The sequence below is a fragment of the Oryzias latipes genome, chromosome 24 (genome assembly GCF_002234675.1).
Source record: "Oryzias latipes chromosome 24, ASM223467v1".
NCBI classification, from domain to species: domain Eukaryota; kingdom Metazoa; phylum Chordata; class Actinopteri; order Beloniformes; family Adrianichthyidae; genus Oryzias; species Oryzias latipes.
In genome coordinates, this window is record NC_019882.2 from 11,342,398 (window position 1) to 11,363,446 (window position 21,049).

General features: G+C 40.0%; 1 protein-coding gene across 1 annotated transcript in view; it reads right to left on the reverse strand.

Annotated features, from left to right (window-relative positions):
* Positions 1-296: 296 nt before the first annotated feature.
* LOC101157748 (patched domain-containing protein 1) overlaps positions 297-21,049 on the reverse strand; it is a 37,416-nt gene continuing 16,663 nt past the window's right edge. Inside the window, 1 exon segment of the mRNA XM_004083640.4 lies at positions 297-6,886. Coding sequence (XP_004083688.2) covers positions 5,205-6,886 — 1,682 coding nt within the window. The 3' untranslated portion in view covers positions 297-5,204.

A 21,049-nucleotide genomic window follows, 5' to 3' on the forward strand; every position in this document is an offset into this window, starting at 1 on the left:
AAATGGGTTTGCATTAACCATTATCTTCAAAATAGGAACTTTAAAAAAATTATTTACTGTGCTATGGCATTGTAAACCTGCATTACTGACACTTTGTCACTTAAATATGGAGACACAAAATGTTTTTTTCTTTGTACAAGTTTGTTACACCAAATAAAATGCAATACAAGTTCAATTAGAAATTTTTTGTGTTCTTTTAAAATAACTGCTGTGTACATGTTTTCTCATATATATCTACATTATAGATGAACTGTGTGTTTGCATAGTGTTTTTCTTTTTAAGACAGGAGACAGGGATATCTAAGCCGCACAAGCGGCAGTATTTTATTCCAAAAAAATTGAGATGCATGAAAAAGAAATTCTCCATGTGTGCTTAAAATTTACTGTGTGTACTTTTTTAAGTTATTTTATTTTTCCAAGTAAAAAATTCAAACTCAAATTCAATTGAGATAATTATACCTCATGTCCAGCCACTTCCTAGACACGTTTAGCTTTGTTTTTATACAACAACGATGGTTACAAGTCATGATGGATTGTTCTCGTGTTAGCCAAAAAGCTGCAACATCATGTGTATTTCATTCCTTTGAGTGTGGAGGGCTCGCAGACTTAAACTCACCATATATAGCTATTTAAAAAATAGTGGCCACATTTTTGGGAATAGAGAGTGTATCATCCACAAACATTGACACTGCAGTGCAGACAGAATATATATTTGTAACATTCCACAGTTTATTACTGGCCTACTTTGATCAACTTCCCCGCCCCCAATCAATTTTTCTTTTGAAGAAAATTCTCTCGTTAAAAATCTTTTTTATATTACACATTTTTCTTAAAAAATATAGAAAATAAATATTTACAGGTAATTTACACACGGGAAATCCTCTGGCTTTTTGTTTGGAAACAAATGTGACACTTGAACCTTCTCGCAGCACATGTTACAGAGTATGTGTTGAAAGCTTTCAAAGCTAAGAAAAGTGGTAAAAAAATAGGTAGATTTCATACAGAGAAATTAAATACATGCATACATACAGCACAGTGCCATGCAAACACAGTCCGTATTTTTTGGGAAGTAAATTGTTTTAAGATTTGCATTTTTTGTCAATATTCAAACAATTCATGCCTTCTCACTATACATACATGGCTTTTACATTATGAGCAGCTGCAGGAAATAGCTGTAGAAACTTCTAAACTCTTTGTAGGGCAACCTTTAATTGACAAAAGCAACATTACAGGATGTAATCATGGTCAAAATTTTGTCTAGGATCTCTTGCACAAGAGGGCTAAGTAGCATTTTGATATTTAGCGAACACAAAATTTGCACTTTCAGACATTGACACATATTTCACACAAATGCCTTTTTTTCCCCACTGTGAACATTTCAATCACCAATCCAGCGGAGCTGTTATTTGCTCTGAGAGCTTTTCATTTTCTGGGTCGTAGCACAAAGAAAAAGACAGAGACATTCCCTTGTGACAGCTCTGTTGGACGCAGCCGTTCTTCCTAAGAAGATATTGACTGCTCTGTAATCAGCCATATCTGTTCACGTATGGGGCCTCTCTATCACCAGCCACCGGCTAAGACCTGCCAGCCAGAGGTCATTGGGAGATTGGTATTCGTCAAGGCTGCTGACCTTGAGTGTGTTTGTTGTCCGACTGCAACAGAGATTCTTATCGGTTGAAGGCAGACAAAGATAACACTGTTTACCCTCGGGGGACAAAGTAGCCATTTTGTACTTCTTTGCCCCAACCAATGGCAAAGAGGCATATGTAACGAGCACTCAGATGCTACATTCTTGTGATCAGCTTAGAACCTGCAGGTGGTGGTAATGCCCTACATGTCCAATGCTACTGGCAAAAGGAATGTGTTATTGACAAAGCTGGTCGATGTTCAAGTCCGTCGTGCGTTTTTGAACAAGGACCATCCCATCACTTTTTTTTTGTTAATTATTGTGACAATAATTCTTAGCAACCATTTTTACGCTACTAAAAAGTCAGATTTCCTTTTTGTTGGATTCACATTAGTAAGAAACATTTATTCCAACAGCAGAGTTGGTTTGTCAGAAAATCTGCCAAAACATACATGAACCAAACTAACTTTTCATGGTTTTTATAGACCAGGGCTGCCTAATTCTGACCTCTAACATTGAATTGTTTTCAAAGTAAGGTTACTTATTACCTTGATCAGGTGGTTTCAGACACCTGAATAACATCTGAATCTGAATAACAAACTTGCAGAGATAACTAAAACATTAATAAAGTGGAGATTGGAGATTCCAAAGCAAGTGGTAACCTCACCTCTTCAGCCTTGGACTGAACAATTTTTTTTAATAGAGCTTAGCTCTATTCTTGTCAGATTCTCTTCCCTCACCTGCAATCACGGGTCATTTGTCTTGCTTCAGCTAGTCCACTGCCTGATTCTGCCAGTAACTCTCGTAAATTTCTGTGCTAGGTCAGCGTATCTCTTGTTCTTTTGGTCAACTTTTTTTTGGACTGTTTCTTAATTCAGTTTCAGTTTCTGCTCAACTCCAGCACACTGACCACATTGCAAATACAATTCTGTTCCTCAGTCATGGTCTGTTCTTCAGACCCAGACTGAGGTCCAGTTTCCTTCACCACCAGCTCTTTACAGGTCTAAAACCTACTCTAGTTCTAAAGTCCTACCAAGCCACGTCTTTTCCAACTTTCAATGGACATCTTGTTCATACGTTTCACCAACCAGTATAAGGAGATCAAGAGTCAGGTAATCATCAAAGATCAGTGTAGGGAGAACTGTGAAACAAGGGGGATTAAGTAGCCCCTGTCCAAGAATAAAACATTTAGGAGATGTCTACAATCCAACCTGTTTGAACATTTGTGGAATCAACCCAAGTCAACTGTTTGTGCTGAAGGGACAATGCAAGTGTGTTGGCAACACTTGCAAATAGCCAACAAACAAAAACAGTAGCAGATAAAATGGAATACCATATTACAGCAGAGTGTAGCTAAGCTGGTAGAAATATTTTCAAACTCCAAAAAGAGATCACAGCAAACAAGAGTTGGCAAATATATGGGAATTTGTTCTCAAACTCTGCTCCACTGGTCATCCCACAATTGCTGTATCCAAATGTGACATCATGTGAAATGTAAATGAACAGACACCTCAATGATAGAAGATTTATTGCAAAACAGCATTGGAATAATAAAGAAGGAATCCAATAAACACAACTGTCCTTAGTTTTCTGGGCCAACTTTGCACAACATTTTTAACAGAATTAGTCATGATTTTTCTTAGCTAATCTTTTTTTTTTTTTACTCTGGGGCTATACTAACATTTTGGAAACTCAAGAGATGAGCAACAAAACGTTCTGTTTTTGATAACAACCTAGATGGAAGTCCAGTTGACAGTTGTGTTCCACTTTGATTTAGTCTGTTTTGGTAGAAGATGAAATGCCATGCTACATGGCTAGTAGGTATTTGAAAAGTCAAAGTATAACAAAGACAATAATTAGAAAGAAAATTAATGATATTAGTGAAATCCTTTTGACCAGACAAACAACTTTAAAAAGGTCAACTTTAAAAGACAATGAAGAATGAAAATACCATGAATAAAAGGATAAATGTTTTTAAGACAAGATCATGCTGTAGCACAGGGATGGCATTTAAGTATGTAAGTTGTGTTTGATGTTTACTTTTTTGCACAATTCAACAACAGTGAACTTTACAGTGTGACTCAATTTGTAATTTAGAGCTTTTATTGTAAGGATCTTTAAACGTTTATGGATCATTCAACAGATTTCCCTTTAGCTAGCACTGATGAATAGTGATTTAGGCTAAAGACGTTACCATTAGAAACCGTGGGTAAAAATCTTGTTTGGCATCACTGTTTTTACCAGAATCATATTCAAGCCTTTACGTTTCAGTGGCGGTAACTTTTTGTAAGAAAGGACTATTGAGGAAATCATGTGCTCAACAAAATGCTGCCTGAAGGGTGAATTCTCTACACGCTAGAACTACTCCAATTTTGGTTCTGTCTACCTGCTAAGGAGTTTTTTTTTCTTAGATCCGAAGAACAAGGCTATGTGCCTTTTTTGATCATTGATGGATGTCACAGCCAGCTCATCTTCTTCAGCTCTATCAGTGCATAAGGACTTCAACAACTCTACCATACAACGCAATGTGCAATACAAAACTTTGGACATAGTGTGCGCCATCTGCTATAGTTGGCTGCTCGGCTACATCTAGTGTTACTCAACATGACGTGGTGTGCTTTTGACCTGCCGTTTTTCTTCCCCTTGCAGTTTGGTTTCACCACCATTTCCTTAGATCAGCATGAGAGAGAAGCTGCCTCATCTCATGGAGGATTTTATGCATGGAATTGCTTTCGTCAACTCGTCTATGACTACATCCATACTGGTGCATTTGAGATGTTCCATTGGAAGGAATGCTCCTTAATTTTTTGGTGTTAGCTTTTCAAAATGTTGACTTTGAAACATCATAAATATGTCTGACTCACCACTAAAAAGAGCTTGCTTCCCTGAAAAGTATACAGCTACACTTCTTAAAATGATCTAACAATTGTTTTAAAAAAAATCAGTGTTGTTACAACTTAAATCTGGATAAGAAAAAATTTGGACTTAGATGAAAATTACATTTGGATTAACCAATCAAGTTACCATTATAATGTAATACTAGAACACCGTTGGTGTGTTGGCCGTGGGTGCGGGTACACTGAAACGTACACATAATAATTGTACCTGTTTGGGAATGGATTGTTGTGCAAAAGAATGCCAAGTAACTATTTTCTGGCATCTCTTTTTTAGTGATGCAGCAGTATTTTTTGACTGCAACCAGATTATCTGCATTCTCACCTCTATTCGTTAGGGTAGAGTAGTTAATAGGCATGAAAAAAATGCACTAATGTGGACATAGCCTTGCTTACATTGGCCTAAAAGTCTGCTTTGACCCCTAAGTCATAAATCAAAAGTTGATGACGTTGAATTAGACAAATGTAAAATGTGTTATAAATTCCCTAAGGAGTTAGCAGGCATAAGACTTGGCAACTATTTTTATTTTATATACCAAACAGCTAGTAAGCTTTACCCTGGTCAGCTATTGAGCAAGAGTGACTACTTTCTAAGAAACATTGCAGACTCCCTGGTGCCTCCAAAAGAGGAAGTACCTCTAGTCGACCATCGGCTTTTAGGCCATGACCACAGGATGAGTTGATTTAGACATTAGTCACATGATCAGGATTCTCCCTAACCTCAATGCACTCTATCTCCTCTCTTTCGCGCTCTCGTTCCCTTTCGCGCTCTCGTTCCCTTTCCCGCTCTTTCCGCTTGGCTCGCTTCTTTTTCTTATGTCTTTTTTTGGAAGGCGGGAAGAAGGTAAGGAAGACGGGCAGGATGACGAAGCAGTGCAGCACGGTGCAGCCTGCCGTGAGCAGGGAGCACTTGAACAGTGTGTAGGTCAGATTGGAAGGCACAAACAACAGGGGCATGATCCCGATCACAAAGCAGGAGGTGTTCTGCAGGATGGCCGCCCCATGCTCCTCCAGTGCCAACTTGATGCACTGTGTCCTGGTGTGCTCGGTGGCCAACACAAAAGTATACAGGTGCGGTGCACAGTGATCCATGGCGAAGTTGAGAGTATAGATAAGGCACAGGATTGAGATGCTGTCCATGCCGACGTTCCAGAGGGTCATCAATCCCAAGACACCCAGCTCAACAGAAGTAACAGTGAGAATGAGCCAGAAATTTCCAAGGGGATTGATAACCAGGAAGAATGTGAGTATTAGAATGGTAAGTACACTGAAGCCTGAGGTCAAGATAGGGGAGATGACGGATGAGCTGTAGCGGTCCATGAAAACAAATGTGGGGTTGAAGGCAATGAACTTGATGCTGTTGATTAGCATCAATGGGCGGAGCTTCTCCAAAAGCTCCACCACCTCCTCTCGCTTCTTTTCAGTCGTCCGTGCTACCAAGTACATTCGTGAGGCAATAATGTCGTATTCGTTAGTCTCGCGGTTCCTAGAGAATATTATGTCCTCCGTGAAATGCTGGTACTCCGGGCTGCGCAAGAAAGAGCCCTTCAGGATGGAGATAAAGTCGCCCTTGGTTGATGCGCTCACGTTCACCACCCGAAGGTAGTGGAAAAAGTTGTCCATCCAAGAGATCTTGTTGAATCCATGGCTCAAAGTCTTTAGGTGCTCCTGCACAGTGGAGTTCCAGTACTCTATGGGTTCGTAAATGTAGAATCCAATAACAGGACTATAGTTACTGAAGTATTTCTGTTGGGTTAAAGCGTAGGAAACGCTTGGTGAGTTACTAGCCAGCAGGTTCACAATGTTCGATCCATCACTGATTTGTAAACATCCCATGAAGGAGAAAGAGGCATAGATGAGATACAAAATGACAACAAACGGTTTGACGTAGGTGTTGGTAATCCATTCTGTGTAGTGCTCGCGCAGGAAGTGTTGAATAAAGTGATTCTGGTACGGTATGCTGTCATGGTGAGTGGACAGGTCGTGGCCGTCACTCATCATGGTTTTAAACCACGTGGGCTGGCGGTCCAGATACTCTACCGAGGGAATCTTACAACAGAAAACACTGTGGTATCGGTTCTGTTCAAGCTGACCAGCAAACACCAGGCAGGAGCCGTAGAAGGAAAAAACGTAGAAGTAGTTGACTAGGATGGCCACACACATGCTCTGACAAAATATCTTCACAGATTCAATGTTGGTAAAAGGGCTGGCTCCCATGCCAAAGGTGATGATATAGAGCGAGCTGGTCATGGTGTAGCACACCATCACATCGGCAAATGCGTCTGCCACCCGCTCCTTGAATGGCAGGTTTTCTCTTGTTCTTCTCCAACCTGCCAGCAGCTCAAAAACCCCTTTGGTTCCATGGCCTAAACGAGACAAAAGAGAGATGTGTTAGCCCGAGAGCATAAAGGGCAAGGTCAAGATAATTGCTCTGTTTGGGTGAAATAATTATAGAGAGCAGAGACATCAGATCATCAGGCAACATGCTTATTGGAATGGGTTAATTGTGCACCCAAGGATATCGTCAAAGAAGAGAAATGAAAGTAAAAAATGTACTATTGATTGATAAATGTATTGTCTTAAACTAAATACAATAAATTAGCTTTTTTCATTTTTTTTACTTTTAAAGCAACTGCAGTTAAATTGCACCTATAAGCTTTCAGTCTTCAAATCCATCTGCATCAGCTCCATTCACATGAGTCAAATCCGTGGGATTCATACTGGTAAAAATATAGACATAAAACACGCAACGCACATGGGTATGTTGCAAAACCACCCACTCTGGAGCATCCACTCACCCACACGCTGGGCTAGTAATTGCAAAATGTTCGAGCCAAACAAATGGGACTAAAAATGCTTTTGTGTGGGAATTTTTTGTAAGTAGTCATTTGAATGTTTGTGTTCCGCAGAAGCAAGAAAACTGAAAAACCTCTGCCAATCCTCATTGTCTCTCTACTTCTTAAGGAATTAAGATAGTCAGCGAGGTGCTTCTGGGAATTATTGTGTCTGAAGCATTTGGATGTCAGGAACAAAATATATGAATAACCTCCTAAAAAAAAAAACTTAAGCTGCTCATTAATGCGTTATGTATCATATGACCATTTTTAGACCATATCTGATTTTTTTGTAGGGAGACAGATATTCCAAAACACCAAGTTCATCTTAGATTCTACAAGCCCCAGTTAGCCTGCTAAAAGTAATGGTCCAAAATGTCAGTTTAAAAATCATAAAAAAATGAAATACAAATGAGCTGACACATGAATGTTATGCTTAAATGATTCAACAATGTAGACTGAGGGGTGAGAGGAATTTTTACTAGTTACACCATCGTAGATTTCCTTCTTTTTAATGAATAGTACAGAAAACTTTTTACTTGACAATTTATGGTGAGTCAATTAAATACTTTTTATTTAAGTTTGTGGTGTATGTCTTATGTTTGTGATAGTTTTTTGTAGAAAGAAGAAATTCTGGAGTTTTCCATTCAGGTGCCAACATGCTTTTCCTCTGAAATGTGTATTTCATATGTAAAAAAAAAAAAGAAAACGTTTTTATTGAATGCAGTACAGTTGCACAGAGTTTCACAGCTACAGCCTTGTCTATTATTCAATAATATGAACACTTTTAGACTGAAGTCCAAAAACTGATTGCACTCCATTAGACATCTGTCCACGAGCATAAAATTCGCAAAGGGAAAGGTCATGGCACACAGCCACTATGTACATTTTGCGCATTTTCCACGTATGAAATTTCAGTCTTTCGTGATACGTACGTGATATATGTAATTCATAAGTGTTTCTTACGTTCGTCATTCGGCAATGTGCACAGATGTCTATTAAGGGTTTTGGTTGATGGGTCTTTTCTTAAATTTGGTTTTGAGCAGTTAAAAATATTTGGTCAAGTGGGAAATTCACAGTTTAACTCATTTTCAAACTTAGGTGTAACTAGTTTATGTAGTTTATACACAATTATTATATGAATCTTACGCAATTGTGCATGATTTTTGTGAGATGCATAGGTAAATTCTTGGCTTTCCAAGACCGTTCCACATACTGTATGTCTAACGGACTTTTCACGAATGTACCACCGATTTTTTACTTCAATATCGCGTATACGGCCCACGTCACATCTACGTTATGTACTTGATGCACAAATCAATAATGAAATTCAAATAAACAGCGCAATAATAACGCACGGTTCATGCCCTGCATTGATTTATGTGTTCTTTGCTAGGTTCATTCATACTTCTTCCATGGTTCATCTGTTAAAATTTCACAAAGACAACAATTTTTCAAAGTTTTCCCACGTATATGTACATATGACTAATTTTTACTCGTGCAATATGCCCAAAATGTACATAGTGGTAGTGTGACACGGTTTTAAGATTTATTTGGTTTACAGATTCAAACCTAGAACAGAATTGGATAATTACAGAATCAAATCAACTTCCTTACATTAAAGTCATCATATCCATCTAAATTTTTCCTAAGCTTTTCCTGTTACCCCAACCTGAAAAAGCTTAAATTATACCAGTGCAAACAAAGAGAAAAAGCAGGATAACATTCACAATATTGTTAAACTAAGGCGCGTATCCTGCTTCTAACCTTTAGAATAAAAGTAGATGAAGCTAAAAACCAAAGCAAAAAATAGTCAAGAATTTCAAATAGCTAATTGACATCAATTTTGGAATAGAAAGAAAAAAACTACTACTTGGACAGAGCTGAAAGGAAAAGCTGTCAATTTATCAGCCGAGGCTTTCTTCCTCACCTATGGCAGAGAGCTTTGGGTAATGACCGAATAATGAAAACACAAGCAGCTGGAATGAATTTCTCATAAACGGTGGTGGCACTCGCTCATAAAAGGAGCCTAATTATCTGCGAGGATCTAGGAGTCATTGCTCTTTTATGCTGAAGATAGTTTTCCAAATTCTGTCTGAGTGTTTCACAATGGAGAAGTTTCAGTCGTGTATGTCTCTTGGGGGAAGGGCCTGGGGCAATTCCAAGGCTCACTAAAGAGGCTGTAGCCCATGGCTGATCTGGGAACACCTTACCTTTCCCTTGAGTGAACTGAAGAAAGCGGCTGAGAGGATGACAGATTTTTGGGATATCAGCTTGGATTGTTGCCCCACCGCCACTATATATCCAACACTAAGGGCATCCCAATATATTTGATCATTTTTCCACTTGAATTAAACATGTTCATAGTTATAACAAGTTAGGATATTATTGACAAATCTGCAGCATAAAAGCCGAAGTTTGAACTCTTAATTCACAACCAAATTTGTAGCATACACTTTCTATCATTGGTCTGTCTCTTATTGATGCCATTTTCCAATAAATATCTGTTCGGAAGAGGAGCCAAATGGTAAATATGGTACTCAATGAATCCTGTTTACCCATCACCATTTAGTCTGCAAAATGAATAATTTTTGATCTCTCGGGCCATTTGAAAAATATTTTTTGAATAAATGCCGGGGCTACTAATAAAAGTTATACGGTAAGCAAACTTTAAACGCAAATGACTTTCATTCCAATGATTTGTCACAAGGAGGCACCAGATTTCCTCTTTAAAAGGAAGTTAACCAGATAGATTGTCGGTATAGTCTTGTAATAATGATTATGTTGGCAATTAGGTTAGAGAGTTTAATTGATCATTTGGGTAAAAAAGAAACAACTGCAGTGTGTTTAATGTTTGTAAAAGAACATATGTAGATGTGGGGTGGCCATGATGCAAAGAGGTCAACTTTTGAGCAGAAGTTTGCAGATTTGGTTCAAATGAGCTACTGAGCTAATAAACAACTTTAAAAGTTTTGGTGAATGTTGTGGAATATTTTGCAAAAAAAATAAAATGACTCTATGGATTACTGTTTAAAAAAGAATACAAACTTCATGGGTTGAAAGTTTGACAATACATAGGTTTCTATTGCTCCATACAAAGTATGATGTATGGTATATAACGTTAAAACACAACAAAACACTGCACAGATTGAAAAAGTGGAACTAAAAAGCAGACACATATATACTGAGGAAGAATGGGTTAGTCAAGACAGCTGTGGATGATTGTCAAATGAAACCAAGTGAGACTGTGACAGAGGGAACAATAAACCAGCAAACAGGACATCACAAAAACGAAGGAAACAGGAATTATAACCAGTCAGGAAGTAAAAAAGACAGACGGAAATGTGGCTAACTCTTCACAAAAGACCTTCGAACGAAATAGACTATTCTATGAGGTCTATGAAAATTAAACTTCTACATAAATATGACTGTTTTTTGCCTGGTTTTTCCTTTAGTACAGAGAACAGGTGGGAAGAAGTAAAGAACACAGGTGGCTGCATGGTCCACATTCGATTAAATGCCCCTTATTGAAGCGATAAAACTTAACTAATGTCACTTGGATGTGCCCCACAACACAGCAAAGACTATGACCATTGTACAGCACAGCAGACAGTAGAGTCGTTTTAGCAAAGACGGCTGATGTGGTAAAGCAAAAAAGTGTGAAGGCCAGCCAATTAGCCTGCATTCTTCAAACCCTTATAGTAAACAAATTAAACAAACTATTTATGCAATGGTATACTTTTCATTTCATCACATAAAACAGAACCATACCTTAATAAATTTTTTTTAACCTAATTTACTGTAAATTTCACGTTACATTTAAAGACCAGAAATAAAATGTCTGTCTGGAAAAAATCTTTTGTCAACATTAAATCTGGGTATATGTAAAGCATTATGTAATATTCACGATTAAATGCTCAATGTAAACTTCCAGATATAAATCATGCGAACTGGAAAATGACACTAATTGTTATCTGGTTCAAAAGTATTGTGGTTTTTTATCACAGAAACAAATGAATCTGTTTTTCTCTTTGGCCTGTAAGACTGAAGTTCAAGCAGCCACATATTGTTGCCACATGGTCACAGTGGCTTTAAACGAAGTTTCAAGAAATCGTAGTTCTTAGAAACTGCTGCAGTAGACCTTTGAATGAGGGATGCATTTGGCCGGACTTTGGACATGCCTGCCTGAAGCCATAAAACGCTCTGGATTATAAATTACACTGTTGTTGTTTTTTTAAATAAAATTGAAGTCTTTTAAGTGTGCCATATAGTGCAAAAAAATATAGTAATAACCCATATATGTTTACATTGTTAACAACTAAGAACTGTTTTCATAAATTTGACTGTGGTTCATGGTGGGTTAACCACAAAATAAAATAATGTGCATGCTAACCCTAAATAATTAAATCTACTATTGTTGGTTGTAAATAGTTAACCAACCTCGAAAGAAAAGTTTGTTATACATGCTAGCAAAGCTAACTGGTCATTTAAACAGATAAAGAGTGTGACAAAAACTGTCTGTGCACTATATTAATTGTAAAACGACAGAAAATCTCCCTAAATGCCTTTTCACATCGTCATGGGGACGAGTTAGCAAAACATCAGCGGGCACACAAGTCATAACATGTTATTAAGGTGAAAAATAAACATTTATCTTAGAAAACTAACATATGTCAGTTTATAGCCACTGTACGGGCTGCCATGAGACTATTTGAGTCCAACTTACATCATAAAATAATTATAGAGCCATACAAGTCTAAAAGTTATTCTTTTTCATTAATTATTGTTCAAAGACATGAAATCTTTTTATTAACTATCTTACTAGAATTGTAACATAAGTCAGATGCCATTCATAGACCTAGTTTTATTAGTAAATTTAATGCTCAATAATTTCCACTTTATTAAGATGTCAAACTTGAACAAAACTGCGTGAATGATGCCCCAAAGAATAGCAATGGAGGAAAAAAGGAAATAATGCTCAATGAAACTCCAGACCTGAAACAGGGGGAAATGCTGAAAGCCAGTCTCATTAAGCTGTTCCATGACCATCACTGCATGGAAGAAAGGCTGTAAAGAATATTGGACCATATTTCCTCGGCAGTATTATGGGAGACTTGCGCAGAAAATGATCACTCCAAGTTATTGCTACTAAACGTGTTTCTACAAGCTCCTGAATCACAAATTGTACTCAGCTTAACACGTTTTTTTCTGCATTCTGGTTCATTTCATTTTATTTTATTTTTTTTTTTTTTTTTTTTTTTTTTTTTTTTTTAACTTGTCCTGTCCAACAGCTGGGCAGGCAGATGAGAGCTGAGGGCCTCTTGTGTTGGACATATTTTGCTTTAACAATAGGGGTTATTAATCTTCAGACAAACCAAAGGTATGACTGAACAAACCCCTTATGTAATTGAGGCCAAACTTTATTAATTTCAATCATGTTTGAAAATCTTTGGTGTTGGACCGGACGGAAAAGGAAAGGAGGGAAGAAGAAAGAGGGACGTTAGAGAGAGGGGGGGTAGGGGGTGATAATAGGAGGGGAAAGGGGATAAGACCATGAAGCAGCATAAAGCAACAAGTTTACTGGTTGTTAATCATTATGGTAAGGTTCAAATGTAAAAAAAAAAACAAAAAAAAAAAAGGGCGGAGCCTGTCCACACACACACTCAAATGTTATAAACACACTTGTTAGTTGCAAAAATGTCCACCTGTCGACATGTACACAAAACAGATAGTGTTCACACGCATACTTATGCCTTAAAACCAACTAGTGTGAAATATTTCAGTCATTCAGTCTGTTGAGCTGACACCTGTGCTCAGGTGAGTGTTTATGTTCTTCTAAAATGGATGGTGGAACGTGAAAAGAAGGAGGGAGAGTGCCCAGCCATCCCCACCCCAAGACCCCCACCGCACCAGCAGCGGCAGCCGGATTCCCCCCAACACCACACGGGAACCGGCAGGGAACAACCGCCGCCCGGGCGACCAAGCCCGCCACCCAGGCCAGGGCCAGCAGGGCCGCCGCAAGGCCCCCAGAGCCAGAGAGCAGGGAGGCACGGAGGGAAAGAGGGCGCCGCCCCAGCCCAACCAGGAGAGCAGCCCCCCCGCCGCGCCGGGAGAACCCAACGCAGGGCCCCACCGGAGAAGGACGCCCACAGCCCCAGACGAGCACCCCACCACCACCCAGGAGTTCCGGGCATCCCCCCGCCCCAACCCCAGGTACGGGCCAGGACCCCCCAAGGGAGACCCACTCCGCACTCCAGGCAGCCATCCGCCCGGCCAACGGTTGGTCCAGGGAGGAGCGAGGCAGGGGCCCGCCGCCCCCGCCCAGGAGGGGGAACCCCGGGGAAAAAAGAGGGCCCACAAGGGGTGTTGTAAATATGGCCCGACCAGGCTCGGCCACAGTTGGAAATTTGGCGGGGCCCAGCACTCAGGAGCAAGGACCAGAACCCACCCCCCAGGGACACGAACACCCCCGGCTCAGATGTAATGTGAACCCCCCCACCGCGCGGAGAGAGCACCGCCGGGCCCAGGAAGCCAGCACCCCGGGGACACAGCCGCCGTTGCAAAGGGGCCCGTACCCCCCACCAGGGAAGAGGCAGGGGACAGATGGTCCTAGGTCCCACCTTCCTTGCAAAATGTGTGTGCGTGTATGTGTGTTTGAGAGAGTGTGTGTGTGCATGTGTGTGTGTTTATGTTGGGATGTATATATTGAGGGGGGAGGGGTGTGTGTACTAAGGGGGGTGCGGTTAAAATTGGCGGGTAGGGCACTAAGGGGACGTCTCCTGATTACTCACAGTGACGTCCCCTCACCCTCCCCACCAAGGGGCCCTAAATGTCTAAGGTGCGGTTAAAATTGGCGGGTAGGGTGCTAGGAGGACATCCGCTGCTTGCTGGCAGTGATGTCCAAGCACCCCCCCTACCAAGGGCCCTACATGTCTAAGGTGCAAATAAAACCGAAAGAGGGGGGGCCCACTCCATACGGCAACCACAGGAGGGGGGTCACTGCCTAGTAAACCCCCCCCCCAAGGCTCATCGCAGGCTAAGCCCCCCACCCCCTCACCCTATTATGAGGTTATATGAGGAAGGGGGTAAGTTGGGGACAGATGATAGACTGTCCCCCGGTGGTCAAACAGCCGTCCCCCGCCCCCCCCCCCCAGCAAGGGGGCCAGGCCCACCCAGCCCCGGGGCCCCACCCCCGGAGGCGCAGACACCCCAGGCCCAGCACCACCACCCCCACACAGAGAGAGGGGAGCCAGAAAGCGCCGGCCCCCCCCGGAGCAAGCCCAGGCCCCCACCCCCAAACTGGTTCATTTCATTTTATAACTTGTCAGGAACTTTCTATATTTTTTATTTCAATCTTAAAACATATCGCGGGCGTATTCCATTTACTACGGTCTATCTCATTTGATGGCCGTTTTAGCAGTTTTGACCTCCATTGCACAATAATATGGTCATTTGTTGTTTCCTTCAGATCATTTTATGACGTTAATTGTAGCTGCTGGTTGTGTTAACCTTTTCTGGTTTTCCCCAACTGCTTTAATGACCTTTCTCCTCTGAGAAAGTGGCTCCAAAGCTCCTTTACATTGTCCATAAACGTTTACTGGCTCATTTGTTCCTCTTGTTCTAGGTGGGGATGGACTGTGTTTCCTGCCAACAATAAAGAGGTGACTGAAAGAAAAAACTATAAGGATGGGAATCAGGATCTAAGAGTGAAAGCATTAAGGTGTAGTTGTTTCTTAACCCTTTCTTTTGCCGTTTCTGTGAGGCGCTAAATGGATTGTATCAGAGTACTTTGTCCCTTACTGCCCAGGAGACAATTTTCCACCAACAGGGGACGGAATAAGGTGGGTATGCGTGACCAGAAGACGTCTGTAATGGAGGCCCTGGCTGCCCTCGCCCTTTTCTCCTCACTGGTCCACAACAAAACGCCAGCAGGTCATTAAACTAAATGACTGCTCTGAAATTTCTGGAGCAGGCGCACCCGACAAAAGCATCCATCACACGGCTAGAAGACATGTCAGTTCCTCCGATCCACTGTGAATTCTGCAATTGGAGTCACCGATAACAGCACAGGCTTGTCACCCAAGGAGGGATGACAGAGGAGCCAATATAACAAGGAGGGGGTCTTGACGCTGTAAGAATAATCCAGACTGGATACCAAAAGAGGAGACAAATCAAAGTTAGGAGGAGCACAGAGGAGCCTAAAAGCAATTTGTAGGTACACATCAATATGCAAGCAACAGAAATGATTCTGCCACCAATAAGAAGTCTTTTCTGTTTGGAGTTTTAACAGCAATACCAATACCTAAACACCCCAACCTGGTTAATTGCAACAATCTGTACGTTTACGTCAGCTTGAAAAAATAAAAATGTCTTCACTCCGGAGAGATAACCGCATTCCCTTACTTCAGGTAAAGCAAACTATACACAATAAGAAGAAACTGCTGTCATAATGTCTTAATTGACAGCAGAAGGGTTGGTTATTCACAAAATATATTATTTTGTTGTTCTTGTTGGATTAAAACCAAGAAGAATAAAAAATGTGCTTTAACCCTTACATTGTTTTGGGTCAAAACTGACCCATTTTCAAACTTAACAAGGGTCAATTTGGACCCAAACACAATATAAGGGTTAATCTGTTCTGAATTTACATTACATGTAGGAATAAAAACAGAGGGCCTTTGGTTCCTACAGTGTCTAAAAATAAAAAACAATCCAAAAAACTTAAGCTTACCTGCCTAGTCTAATTATCTAAAAATCTTGCATGCAGTAGGTCATGCTAATTGTATGAAATTTTAGAACCGATAACCCTTTAATATTTCAGCGTTTCCTTAGTTTATTGAAGCTCATAGTTTACACTTTTACCCCAGAGATATCGCCAGCGACACCTAGATAAAACGCACACTCTTTGACCGTCTATCAGATAAATCTTCCAGTCAAAACAAACTATTCTAGGTAATTTGTTGTGCTTCTTTGACTATGTTAACCAAATACATGGAGGTGTTTAGTTGTAAGCTCAATAACTGAAGTTGCAGAAAATGCCCACGTGATTATTTCTCCGCCGCTATGCTCCATATTAATTTTTTTACATTAAAAAATAAAGCTTTTCTTTGTTTTGTGTCATTTACTTACAGCTGTTTTAAAGGTGGAACCTACTGGATTTGCCCTGTTGATAAGCTTTGTCTTTGTGGTGAAGAAGGCTTACATTTGGACCCCCACCACCCACCCATGCTTCACCCGTACTCCGCTGCCACGGCACAATGACACCCACACACTTCCAATTTGGCAAGTATGTGCTACTTTGATCACAACTCATAGAGCTATATAAAAAAAAATCCGATGCCATCTGTCTTCTTCCCCGAGTTGGAGATTTCCTGCTGCACACCACATATTTGCATCAACCAACTGACAAAGCTATTTTTTAATCTTCAGTTTAAAAAAAATACAAATAAAAAGATAGGCTTCTGGGTTTCTGCAGCTGCAGTACTACATCTCAGCAGCAACATCCTCACAGAGTGTGAGTAGGAGGCAGGCAGCGCTTGCAACACATTTTCTGGAATTGCCCGGAGGTATAAAACAGCAAACTTGCTCATTAGCATTTTCAAACCCTCCTGCATTCAAAACAGCCTGCTAATTTTTTTGCAGGATTTGGTGCATAAAGACAACACTTTCTTTTAGTTTCCGACTTGATTTTATTGTTGGAGCAGCTGAAAATAGCTACAATCCTTCAGGAATCTACATGTAAAAATCTCTCCAAAACATACTTGTACATGTACATATGTGGGAGAAATGAGCATGTACTTACTGTTCTTTGTGATTGAGAGGTTCTCTAACACTTGGCTTTTTTTATACACATGTATAGTCTTTTGTCACATGCACCTGTATGGGGGGTTGAGCTGTACAGGTGTTGCAGCTTTTTGGGTTGTCTGGGCGTGTAGAGGGTTGTAGAGAGGAGCCACTGGATCTTAAAGTGGGCGCAGGTCTGTCTTGCAGTTCCCTTGAGACTCAATGGAAGTCAATAAAATGAAACCTACGACTGACGTGCATGTGGTAAGTGTATCATGAAGTATTAGTAAGGCTATTGCAGGTGGCATGCACCTACTGGTGATGCTGTCGTACGATGTCCGTAAACCTTGTGCTATCCTAGGGAGTTGGGTCATCTAGACCCACTAGACCACCCCACTAGAACCTTTTTTCTTCAATGTTTTGTGATCTTCACTGGTGTCCATGGATTACATGAAATCTTTCCACCTTTATCATGGTAGGGAGAACAGGTCAATGTAAGGGTGGGGTCATCTAAGATAGCACAAGGGTTAAGCTACACTGTAGTCCAGGGGTGCTCATTTCCAGGCTTCAAGGGCCGGTGTCCTACATGTTTTTTTTTTTACCACCAGGAAAGCTCCCTATTGGCTAAATACACCTGATTCAGGTAATCAACAGCAGATAAGGCAGGGTTTCTGGAAACAGCAGGCCCTAGTGCAGATGTTCAGTCATTGACCACTGTATTTGAGATTGCAGGTTTGATTTCTGCCTTTGCTGTTTGTCAAAGTGTCCTTGGGCAAGAATCTGACCCCCACATTGCTCCGGATGGTTATAGGTTAGTGCCAATGGGTGAATGGGACTGTACCTGTAAAGTGCTTTAGGCCTTTTAAGAAGGAAGTGAAGCAGTAGATACTTATATACCGTTTACCATTTTACACTCTGATGGCCTGATTTCCTGATTTCTCATAGTCAGGCATGGAGCACAAACGTATTACTTGAACACACTAACAAGATCAATGCATTGGATTTGGAGGAGCTGAAAAAATGAAACTTCTGCACAACATAGCTGCATCTCACCTACTTCATCTTTACTTACTGTTACATGTTGTAAAAGTGTTCACTATGAAAAAAAACATTCTGCACAAACATTTTTGGTCTATGTCCTCACTGAGCGGTCTACTATCTTGCCTACAGCCCTTTTTTTCCTCTGCATGATTGTTAACACAGGTGTCTGAGGAAATACCAAACAGTAGAAACAAAAACAAGTGTCTTTAGTAAGAAGAAAACATCTATCTTCTTACCAGGCATTAATTAAAACACAACAGAAAGACCTACTTGGGCTTCTTGTCTAGTTTTCATTTACTGCTTGCAGCAGACAGCTTTGCCCTGCAGCGGAGCTTAAAAAAAGGATCTTCAGTTCTCAGGAGAGATTTAGTAGACAGGCGGATGACCTGCACACTGGTTTTTAGAAAAGACAATCAAAAAAATTAGATCATTTTTGGATTCATGTTTAATCAAGATCCATGGCAAAAGCAAGTGTGACCTTTAAACATCTGCCTCATCGTTTCAGAAATCACACATTTATAGGCGCATCTTTTCACCTTTTCATCCATTATAAAAATTATAGCATAGAAAATTATATTTTTGTTGAATGAAGATACATTGTATTTTATTGGTGATTAAAACACCTTTTTTCTTTTTCTTTTAGAAAAAAAGTCCTCACAGTTAGTTCTGGACTAGATGCACCCACTGGAAGCAGGATGCAGAAAGCAGCAATTTCCCATTGACTGTGTGTAAATTGAGATTTTACACTCAAAAAGTAAAATATGTAAAGTCTGGTTTCAAGTAAGTTTCAAGTATCTTTTGAGGGAGGTGCTTAGATTTAAGTCAGCTCATTTTAGGGGTGTGGGTTTTCTGATTGGCAGGTGGGTGGAGCTAACAAAGCTTTAATTGTACACGTAAGCTAGCCAACGTGCATTCTCATTGGTGAAATCTGGAATTATCCAACCACATGGGTCTCCCATTGATATTGTGTTTTTCATGTCCCCCAGCTGGGACTTGAACCGGGGGACTTCTTGCTGTGAGGGAAAAGCGCTAACCACTGCGCCACCGTGCAGCCCAACATTCCCAACATTCAAACTGTAAGTCCTACATCCATGCCTTTCCTTTTTGTTCTCAGCTTATGACCATGCTTTCCATCTGTCCTTTCACCAACAGTGGTTCCATTTTCATCAGAAGCCTGAAAGGTCAACAGCACCGGTGGTGGTCCACTATAAAGGTTCTGTTCTTGGCTTATGGTTGTATTCAGATACTGCTCCAGAGACAATCCTCTGCCTTTACGCGTGCTAGGGACCGGCACATGAAAAGCACTAGATCATGGCTCCCTGTGGTTGTATAAGTGCAATGACATCCAATACGACGTGAATGACTACAGCACTGAAATTTTGACATCAACTAAACTCAGTACAGAGGTTCTGTGAGCACTGATGCCGTCCATCTCTTTGTATCTGTCTAGGATTTTGGCTGAACAACTGGTCTTGTTTTTGTGCAAAATTCCTAACAAAAAACCCAAGGAGGAGGGTCATTCTGTCCAACACAATGGGTGTGTGTAACCATGTTCCTATGTTTTTTTGGCCACATTATGAACTCAAATTGAAGACTTGTCCACCACAGAGGCATACGGCGATGCAGTATAACCTGCACTGATTCAAGGGGGACACCAACCAGTAGGTGTTTTTTCCCTCCTATATGCTACCAAGATTTTGATTTCAATACTCAAGCAACCGATTTGCCTGAATAAGTTGATTCTAAACTATGCAAAAAACCATGAATACATTTAAAAAAGGCCCTGCAGCTTTTCCTTACACACGGTGAAGATCTAAATATTCAGGTTGTCTGTTTTATGTGCAGCACTCTGCTACCTAGAAGCAGAATTCTTAAAAAAAAGAAAGAAAAAAAAAAGCACAGGTCATTCTCACGATGAGCTGTTTTATGATACTTCTGTACTAATAACATTTCTAAAGCTGCCATAAACCCATCACTTTGGAACCACTAGCGGCCATTACAACGACGATATAATCAGTCTTATAGCACAACCCCTATAGCACAAATCCCAGAAGCGATTTTATGAAAAGAGAAGATTTGAAATAAAAAAGTGATATTCAATCCTGTAAAGCCCACTACATGAAAGTATTGGAGAAAAAAAATAACTTTTTGGAAATTAAGAGGTTTTTTATAATCACTTTGATAATGTCAATGCCATTTTTTATGCAATATACTGTATTTTTTATGATTTGTTGGGTGAGTATTAGTAAGTTTTTGTTGACAACAATGTCCACACATTTTTAAAATGGTGTAACTTTATTATATATAATTAATTATCAACACATTTTCTTCATATTCTTTCAATATGGAAATAAGTCATTTAATAAAATGAATAACAATAGGTTAATTAATTTTACCATATAGTTTTAAAAATTAGCAAAACCTTTCCCAGTCAAAGTGTTTTTGAAATTTTTTGGAAGCAGTCATTCTGAAATGGGCAAGAAAAGCCCTTTTACTGCCCCTAGTGGAATGATGAAGAACTACAGGACAGAAAACATGGACCAAGTTATAGACAATGGGTTTTTAAAGAAAAGTTGATTGATTGATTGACCATTGATTTTATGGGATTAAAATAGCAGGAATTGTAAAATGTGGCTTGTTTTAACAAGACAATTCTGCTTTTCTACAGGAAGTTGACCATAAAGGAATATCTTAACCTAGAATCTTCAAATATGATATATTTCGTTAATTTTTATCCCACAACTATATATGTAGTACAGAGTAAGCACCTCAAATTTGATTTCAAAAGGTATTATATACAAATGTATATATAATATGTACAAACATGTGTTTCTGAAGGACAACTGAACTATTGTATTGACATCGCCACTT